The sequence below is a fragment of the Agaricus bisporus genome (genome assembly GCF_000300575.1).
Source record: "Agaricus bisporus var. bisporus H97 unplaced genomic scaffold AGABI2scaffold_4, whole genome shotgun sequence".
Classification (NCBI taxonomy): Eukaryota; Fungi; Basidiomycota; class Agaricomycetes; order Agaricales; family Agaricaceae; genus Agaricus; species Agaricus bisporus.
In genome coordinates this window covers 102,813-112,113 of record NW_006267367.1, presented here as the reverse complement: position 1 = coordinate 112,113, position 9,301 = coordinate 102,813, and the positions used below count along the sequence as shown (strand labels likewise).

At 45.0% G+C, this 9,301-nt stretch overlaps 5 protein-coding genes across 5 annotated transcripts; 4 read left to right on the top strand and 1 right to left on the bottom strand.

Moving 5' to 3' along the window:
- Positions 1-119: 119 nt before the first annotated feature.
- On the bottom strand, positions 120-517 carry AGABI2DRAFT_116713 (hypothetical protein; the record flags this gene model as incomplete). The annotated part of the gene is made up of 2 exons (XM_006459705.1): positions 120-306; positions 366-517. 2 exons carry the CDS (start codon positions 515-517, stop codon positions 120-122), a joined length of 339 nt encoding a protein of 112 aa, XP_006459768.1.
- A 1,406-nt stretch (positions 518-1,923) lies between these two features.
- Positions 1,924-2,891, top strand: AGABI2DRAFT_67765 (hypothetical protein; the record flags this gene model as incomplete). Its single annotated transcript, XM_006459704.1, has 2 exons — positions 1,924-2,616; positions 2,670-2,891. The coding sequence occupies 2 exons, from the start codon at positions 1,924-1,926 to the stop codon at positions 2,889-2,891; spliced, it is 915 nt and encodes a 304-aa protein (XP_006459767.1).
- Positions 2,892-3,099: 208 nt separating this feature from the next.
- Positions 3,100-4,759, top strand: AGABI2DRAFT_202140 (hypothetical protein). The gene is made up of 5 exons (XM_006459703.1): positions 3,100-3,146; positions 3,200-3,556; positions 3,607-3,811; positions 3,863-4,186; positions 4,244-4,759. The coding sequence occupies exons 1-5, from the start codon at positions 3,106-3,108 to the stop codon at positions 4,523-4,525; spliced, it is 1,209 nt and encodes a 402-aa protein (XP_006459766.1). The 5' UTR covers positions 3,100-3,105; the 3' UTR covers positions 4,526-4,759.
- A 598-nt stretch (positions 4,760-5,357) lies between these two features.
- Positions 5,358-6,167, top strand: AGABI2DRAFT_116710 (hypothetical protein; the record flags this gene model as incomplete). Its single annotated transcript, XM_006459702.1, has 5 exons — positions 5,358-5,456; positions 5,513-5,605; positions 5,664-5,723; positions 5,790-5,880; positions 5,938-6,167. The coding sequence occupies 5 exons, from the start codon at positions 5,358-5,360 to the stop codon at positions 6,165-6,167; spliced, it is 573 nt and encodes a 190-aa protein (XP_006459765.1).
- Positions 6,168-7,212: 1,045 nt separating this feature from the next.
- AGABI2DRAFT_177577 (hypothetical protein) lies at positions 7,213-8,467 on the top strand (the record flags this gene model as incomplete). The annotated part of the gene is made up of 8 exons (XM_006459701.1): positions 7,213-7,421; positions 7,468-7,532; positions 7,589-7,643; positions 7,712-7,900; positions 7,958-8,040; positions 8,092-8,190; positions 8,256-8,315; positions 8,377-8,467. Coding segments are annotated over exons 1-8 (681 nt in total), but the record flags the coding sequence as incomplete, so codon positions are not given.
- Positions 8,468-9,301: the final 834 nt, after the last annotated feature.

Genomic DNA, 9,301 nt, shown 5'->3' with positions numbered 1-9,301 from the left:
TCGGGTAGGGTTCCTGGGGAGTGGGTGGGGTATTTTCATCGCGAAATACATCATTGTCCAATGTTTGCCTTGAGAAATGTCATTGATCCCATGAACACAGAAATACCGGCCATTGTAACTCACTCGCATTGCTGTTGACTGACCCTTGAACGTTGAGACGGTACATTTTGACTTGATGAAACTCCCATCACTCTTCGCCGGCGAGGGCTTCCAGGTGGTGAAGCATAGGCTTCACGGTGAGCCTGCCTGACGCGAGATCGTTCCTCTTCGAAATCGGGTGGGGTCTGAATGACAAAGGAAAATGGCCTGTAGTATTTTATGCCGGTCAGCATGAGCATGGGTAGGTAGCTTCGTGCAACACTCACATGAGAATAATTCCTTCAAAGACACGTCTCCAATCTACCACAGTACGGCACCGCAGCGTCGCGTCGAATAACGTATTTGCTGTTCGGCTACCCTGAAAGATCGGGGAATATTCTCGAATTTTTGTGTCGAGGCATCTTGCAGCCATCGCCATTGCCCACATTACTGATAAAAGGCCATTCATAGCATTCCGAAAACAGATGAGATAGAAAAGCACGACATTCAAGTTCAACAATGTGATTTGAATAGGAATGGCTGACTCGTTGAACACAATCTCGCTTACAGGGACCGCTGGGAGCAGTCGTACGCCAGTAAGAATGTGTTCGTAAAATCAACCAGTTCCAACATCAACAGCATAGTTTCAACAATGAAAGCCCTTCTGAAGTGAAATTCCTGGGAAATCCAAGAATACGGGAGTGTTGAAACTATGGAGAAGCCCATAGTGTAACCAATAAAGACCAGCAGTATTCCATGACAATGTTCAAAAAGAAGTGAAGCGCTCCGAAAGAGAAAACGCGTCGTTGATTTCGAGATGGCTTCGTGGGAAGATTTCGCGACGCGGCTCACTCATTAATAGTCATTACCCCAAAAGGTGATTCCTAACTCAGACGACTCCGAGCCAATCAGCACGCGATATTTTGACGTTTATCCCCCCGTGGGAAGACTGAGCAAATTTATGTTAATAGATACATACCACACAAATTCCATTATTTCCTTTTTTTCTTTTCTTTCTTTAGTACAGATATAATGATTTTCTTTTTACGGTTGGCTTGATTTCTTTTTGTCTTTTTTTTTTTTTGTCTCTACTTTTTTTGATAACGGTGGAATTGTATGAGTAAAGGAGTTTGGGAATTTGATTTTTGATTTTTGATGCGTGGATATCGAAAGGTCGTTTATTCGTGATATGATTATGTGTTTGAACAGTTCGATCTTTGGGAGAGGTGGTAAAACGATTCTTTCAACCGAGGAACCCATACGTAATAGTAAGGGGAAAGGCGCTTATCATCATCTTCTTTTTTTGATTTCAATATATTCCGCGCGCGCACCCCCGCTCCCCCCGCTTTTTAATCTCACTGTGGAGCCATCTATCGAAGTTCTTAACTTGTCGTCAGGTTATCATCTCATCATCTTTGCATTACATCAATGTATTGAGAAAATACTAAAAAAAATTGGTTTATCTACAGAAAAAATAACTGGGAAGAGTTTGGGTCTCTGGATATATTATGAAGTTGATGAGCGACAGATGATTGGGGTTGGGGCGGGCCGATGTTCGTGGGAAAAAAACAATTTTTTTTGCTCCGTTCGTACAGACAAAGTTGGGGACACAAGTGAGTAAGCCACGCGTAAACAAATGGCGCGACTCTACCTGGGTCGACTTCGGGACTTTATTTCCACGCAGAAGAAAACGTCCAAATTCTCGTCGAAAGCCGCTTTACATTCCACGCGCCTATCACTCATTTGAAGAAGGAAAAAAAAAATATGCGATACCCACAGGTTTTCTTCAAGGCTTCATCGCCATTACGTTTTGTTGCCGCCTTTGGAGAATGTCAACGGAGATGGATGAGTGTACGACCTTCTGCATCTGGATCACTCGATTCTACTGCTCCACCTCGCAAGAAAGTTACTATTCAAGGACTTCATGCTCTTCGATCTTCCAAGACTCCGATTTCCATGATAACCGCATACGATTACCCTACGGCACTTGCTTGTTCATCTTCGTCTTTGACAGATATAACCCTCGTCGGTGATTCTCTTGCACAAGTAGCACTTGGTTATACCTCGACAACGCAATTGACGTTGGATGAAATGATACATCATATTAAAGCGGTGTCGAGGGGTACGACTCATCCTTTCCTCGTTGCTGATATGCCTTTCGGGACCTATAATGAGAGTTTGGAGGAGACGGTTCGGAATGCGGTGAGGATGGTGAGGGAAGGTGGAGTAGAAGGTGTCAAGATGGAGGGTGGCGTAGAAATTGTGGATGTCGTTAGGAAATTGACGCAAGTTGGGATTCCTGTGATGGGGCATGTTGGATTGTTGCCACAAAGACACGCCGCGTTGTCGGGTTATAGGGTGCAAGGGCGAAGTGTAGAAGGTGCACGGAAGATTGTGCAGGATGCACTGGCACTGCAGGATGCTGGGGCCTTTTCTATGGTCTTGGAAGCAATTCCGAAAGAACTCGCAAACTATGTCACTGAAAAACTCAGAATACCTACTATTGGTATTGGTGCGGGACCTGGAACTAGCGGGCAGGTATGTCCTGTTTCTTTTTCGATGTGAACCAAATATTGAATGGTGAGTTCTAGGTATTGGTCATTGACGACATTATGGGCACATGGTCGGGACATAAAGCAAAATTTGTGAGGCGGTTTGCGGATTTGAAGTCGGTCCGCGATAGCGGAGTGCAGCATTATAATGAAGCGGTTCGGGACGGTTCTTTCCCAGATCCAATGTCAGAGAGTTATTCCATGGATCCAACGGAATGGACCAAGTTCCTAGAAGGTGAGACGACGAGAGATGCTAAATGATATTGGAGTATGCATAAAATATATCTCATAGTATAACTAGAAGGTGTTACTTACTACTATTCCCTCGAGTTGTTTGTTCAAGTGAGTAATCGGGAAAGTGTTTATGGGGTAAAAAAGGCGCATAGGCGTTGCCCTATTAATATTCCCGCCACGTGACCAATCGTACGACGCGACGGGAATATTTTGCTGCAAATGCACAACTCACTCTCATACTATGGCCAAGAGGCGTATCACCATTGTCACTGGTGCAAACGGGTGAGTATCTCCTATCATTAGCAATTGTAGATTCTGCTCCTGACGATACTCAGCGGAGTAGGTTTTGGTATCTGTCAACGCCTTCTATTTCAGCTCTGCCATGCCAATCCTAGTGACGCCTTGCCCCAAAGATTTTCTCTTAGAGACTTTTCGAAGGGTACAGATGTTGATTCCTCTGCGGAATATGAAGGTCTCATTCTAATTATGGCGTGTCGAAGCGCGAAACGAGCCGAGACTGCCAAAGACAAATTGTTTCAACTTCTGGATACATATATCGAAGGATTGAAGAAGAACGTGGATGAGTATGTTCATGCGAAAAAGTTTAGGGAACTTGTGGAAATCAGAGTCCACCTTCTAGACTTGTCCACTATGCATAGTGTCTTCAAATTTGCTGACGAAATTTCACGACAGTGAGTGGTATTTCGTCACTATTTTTAACTCGTTCTGTGACGCTTTTCAGATATCCATATATCACGGATCTGATATGCAATGCTGGCTTTGCTAGCTTTGTATCGATCGATTGGCCTTCTTGCATCATGCAGCTCATCACACAGCCGTTGACAGCTGTAACGGCCCCATGCTATTACCTACAAAATCAAGGCGAAGTGAGTGCTGACGGATTGGGCTGGGTATGGCAGTGTAATATGTTTGGTCATTATTCTCTGGTACGTTTCTCCGTTCATAGTAACCTTTGACGTACCTCATTCGAATGATAGTACAAGAGCTTTGAACCGTTATTCAAGGCTTCACCATCTGGTGGTCGTGTCATATGGGCTTCTTCTCTCGAGGCATCGCCGAGCTATTATGAAAGCGACGATTGGCAACTTACGAAAACAAAACATTCTTATGAGAACGTGAAGTATCAAATCGACCTTGTGGCGACGCATCTTGATCTTCGGGCGAGACGAGTTCTGGAACAGGACCCCACTTCTCGTCCAACTCGGCACTTCATCACGGAACCAGGTGTTTGCTCGACAAACGTTAGCAAAAACCTAACGAATCCTATTTCGGCAATCATAAAAGTTTGGATATTTTACCTCGTGAGTCTCAAATTCTCTCAGGCCACGTTTTACTATTAACTAATTCGGTATCAAAAGGCTCGTCTTTTCGGCTCCGTGCATCATACTATTAAACCCTACAAGGCCGCTATCGCGTCTGTTCACATATTGCTTGCTCCCCTTTGGTTCTTTGCTCTCACGTCTCAGCCTGTGCGATACGGTGCGGAGACGGACTGGAGGGGCAGAGAGCGAGTTGGTTTGTCTCCTGTGAAGCAGTGGGGCGAGAATTGTGCAAAAGGAGAGACATTGCTGGAGAAGTGTGATATGTTATATGAGGGTATGAGGGAACGAGAAAAGGGAATGATGGACACAGACGCATGAGTTGCGGTGAATCCGAAGGTCCTGAGAAACTCATGGGCCTTCGGATTAGTTCGCCTCACTAGCTGATTCTATAAACCATCTCTGATAGGCGCTGTGGGGCGGGTAGTCGGAGCATGCATTTGGGGGATCCATATGACTTTGAGCCGCAGACTCAGTATCCGGCATCCTTATTATACTTATACTGATCATCTAATCATCCCAGTCATCTTGACGAAATGTATCAAGTCACAACGGTTGGTGTTCGGCGGTTTTGGCATCAGATCTACTGTCAAAGGCTGTACAACTATGCGCACACGGTATATATATCTACGGTGGAAACACTCCAAGATTATTTCTCTCTTCTTTGGCTGTCGACCCCTCAGTCAATTAAGAACGATAATATTCATGAATCCAGATCCGGAACTCTTGATCTACACTGTGATTGGTAGACGAGGGCCGGTGAGACTCTGATGCGTAGAAACCTGGAGTTGAACTCTGACAAGGCGAGATTTAGCTGGTAGGATACCTCCTCAACGTTCTTCTCTACGGGATCTTGACCGTGCAGACATGTGAGTGGCACGATAATATAAAGGAGTCTGCTGACGATTTTGTGGTAGATCTATATTATATAGCCTTCCCAAATGGCAGAAAGATCACGAAGGCCATCGTTGCATTTGTTTACAGCATCGATACAGCACAAACGATTGTGGCGCTCAATGATTTTTATCAGTCATTCTGTGTATACGAAGACCCCCCCGTTTTGAACAGTACCACCCACCAGTGGCTGACAATTCCGCTCAGTAGTACCTTGAGTATGTGTATTTATCGTTGTCCGTTCGTGTATCCTCTCAACATGAGCGATGAAGCAGTCGCTACAGTAACACAGTTATTTTACGCACACAGAATTTATGCACTTTCAAAAACAAAAGTAATCACAGGTATTGTGATCATAGTAAGCCCGTTTCACACTTTGATTCAGACACCATCTTATTTCGATTCGGATGTTAGCTCGCTGTGGGTCAAGCCGGACTGGGTTTAGCCAGTACCATGCTTCTCCTTGGTATTCCAGGGAGTATCGTCCCAGCTTCAATGCCGATATTTGTGAGGCAGGCAAAAAGGCTTTACTCCCACGCGTATGACTTACAAGGTACTTTTCCAGGGTTGGGGACCGGTTGGAGTGGTCTGTGATCTCGTCATTGCGATCTATATGTCCTGCTTCGTAAGTAATGTGAATTGCTCTACTTCATAACTAAGTTCATCATGAAAATTATCAACCTTGCCATAGTTTACGAAGCAAATGAGACGGTCATCTAGGACGATGCAGGTAATGGTTACCAGGATAAAGCGGCTCGTACTCGAAACAGGGCTCTTGACAGGTAAGTATCTCGATATCCTCACAATTTCGTTTCCTCTTGCTCATTTCAACCCCGCAGCGGTGGTGGCAACTGCATACCCCCTTTTGTTTGCCTTCCTGGGGCATGACGAATATATAATTCCTGGTCTCATTCTCGGCAAGGTCTACAGCAATTCCATACTTGTCTTGTTAAACAATCGCTTCACGATAGTAGGAGGGAGAAATGAACCCATTTTCGAGTTCGAGGCCGATTCGTACCACCTGTCGGATCTTCCTAGGAGGGAGAGCACCCAGGATGGCCGAGAATAGAACTGATGATTAGAGGCACTGCCAAGGCGGACTAGCTACAAGACCTGGTTTGTTTTCTAATATTACTTGAATTTTTGGCCGATTCGTTTGATAGAAACACGATACGGATTCATCAATTATGACTGTTCATCCTCGAGCTGCATTTTCGGTGTCTTCGCGGCACACACGCTGGTATGAGTGCAGCTCCCGGATTGTTGAGTCGGTAGACCATTGAAGTTGGGAGTCCTTACTGGTATAAACAGGTCACCCTAGCCGGCCAAGTAACCGTTGCACTAAAAGGGACATAACAGAATATCATAAGATATTCTGTCACCGACGTATATATGCTGTAAGTGTATGCTTATGACTGGATCACAATACCTCTCGTCCACGAGTCGAACAGACTCGAGGCGTTTCAGATTAGAGACAATGATGATACCGAGTCTTGAAAGTGGATAGTCTGAACTCGGCCATGTGAATATGGCGTCAACGCCAGCGTAAATCATACCGGCAGCGTAGGCTAGCGGAAGGTCAGCGGTCTGAACTGAGACGACTTTAGTGAACCGTGATAGCAGACAAGACTATTGACTCATACTAAAGTAGAATACCGTCAGAGTCACTTGACAAAGCTCAGTAGATCGCCATATTCATGCGCAGATATATATTCTTTTGTCGCTGGACATTTGTATTATGCATGTCCGAATATTTAACCAGTGTGATGGGAAACGAAAGTTTGAACTTGGAAGTTTTAGTTTTTCACCCTGGCGGTGGAACTTACTACTTATGCTGGTTAACTAAAAATGTACTCAACGGTCAAATATTGGCCGACCCTACACAGTGCAGATGCAGTGAGAAATCAATGAACCTTACAAATCTCTTACACTCCCAGGCTACTCCGTCACTCATCAAGTAGTTTCGACTCGGAGATCCATCTCGGATCAATGAGGTGCTGTGGTGCAGCTATTTGGAGAACGCTTTTGGGGCACCGCCGAGGATTTTGGGTCATCAAGATGTATCAAGGGATAACTGTTAATAATAGCTGCAGCCAAACTGACAAGGCTTGACAGTGCGAGTCCGTCACGTTCAACTCCCGGTCGTATCGCTTTGAATTTGTTCCCATATATGGTAAGAACATATTGACGTCCTCTAGTCATCGCTGGTGGCATCAATTTAAGATGCAGCTGCCATCCGGATAAGTGGCAATTTTCGCGACTGCTGCCGACTAGTGCACCAGGATGACAGCTTTTCCCAACGCTGTCTGGGAAAAACTACAACGTTCTTTCTATCTTCTTGAGCTGCCTACTCCTCGTATATTCAACAGGCAACGGTATACTCATGAATTCAGACTCGGATACAGCCTTGATTGTGACTTCTAGACAAACACAGGTGAGACTCTAAGGTGTATCAACCTAGAGTTTGGCTTCTGACAAGGCGAAATTCAGCTAGCTGGATACTGCCTCAATATCCTTCTTTACGGTATCTTGACCGTACAGGCATGTAAGTGTCGCAGTAAATGGATTTCCAAAAGTCTGCTGAAGATTTTGTGGTAGACCTCTATTACATAGCCTTCCCAAATGACAAAAACGTCACGAAGGCCATTGTTGCATTCGTTTACTGTATCGACACGGTACAGACGGTTTTCGCATTCCATGATTTCTATAAGTTGCTCTGCATATCCAACAACTGTGGCTCCAATCAGTATGAAGCTGGGTACCGTTTCATATGGTTGACAGTTCCACTTACAGGTACCTTGGGTATGCATATCTCTTTTCATATCCCCATGCCTTCTCCTGACATGAGCGGTGGGATAGTCGCTACAGTAGCGCAATTGTTCTACGCCCGCAGAATTTACATCCTTTCAAGGAAGAAAGTGGTCACAGGTCTTGTCGTCATAGTAAGTTCATTCCACACATTCTTTCCCGAAGACATCTTATCTTGGCGCTAGCTTGCTCTGGTCCAACTGAGTTTTGGTCTAATCGCTACCGAAGAAATCTATTACAGCATACCTGGAAGAGATCCCGTCTTAGTTTCAGTAAGCACAATGGTGAGAGAGGCACATGAATTGCAACGTGAAGACCTGACATGTGTTACTTACACGTTAGTCTTTAGGGCTGGGGGGCAGCTGGAATTACCTGTGATCTTGTCATTACGGTCTATATGTTCTGGTTCGTAAGTAATATGATTACTCTTTATCATAATGCCATCCAGACAACCGTCATCATCACTATAGCTAACTATACAAATGAGAGAGTCGTCTAGGACGACGCAGGTGATGATTACCAAAATCAAGCGGCTCCTGCTTGAAACGGGACTTTTGACAGGTGAACACTTTCTCTGCCATCCCATCCCGTGCTCAATTCAGCTCCGTGGCAGCTCTATGGGAAACTGCATACCCTCTACTTACAGGTGTGATGGGTATAAATGGATTCACAATACTTGGTCTCTCTCTCTGCAAAATATACAGTAACTCGATACTTGTCTTGCTGAACAGTCGCTTCGTGATAGTGGGAGGGAGAAATAAGAGAAGTTTGGAGTTTGAAGCTGACCCTTTCCCTCTCACGGATGTTCTTAGAAGCGAGAACGCCGAGCATGGTATACGAGAATAGGAGAGGATGGAGCGGAGGCGGACAAATTACAGGATAATTTTGTAGAAATGCAACACGGATTTATAATTACCATCCCTATGCTTATCTTCGAGTAGCTTCTTCGATCTCTTCGCGCTACGCACCCTCATAGGCTGCAGTAATGTAACTACTTACCTTATTCCCAAGAACCGCCTCAGATAATATAGTCGAACTTTACTCTCCCGGATACAGTCTCAACAGGTAGGATTTGGAATTGCGACTGCAGTTGCGAGTGTTGACGTTGAGTTGGAAGCCCAATTCGGCGGAAGTCCTGACTATACCGACTAGATGCATAGCCTCCGGTGTATTCGGGAGGCCTATCAAAATAGTATGGGACAACGCGTGGGAGGGATCATCAAATTTCCTTTTCAAATGCTGACATAAGTGCTGACCAATAAATATGTCAGCATTCCCACACACCTCATTGGCTGGATGCTGGTGCTCACCGAGGTGAAGACGTGACTGGATGGAAGAATTCGGGAAAAATCATGACAATCAGGAGAATATTCAGGTCTATGGTTTTGAAGTGGG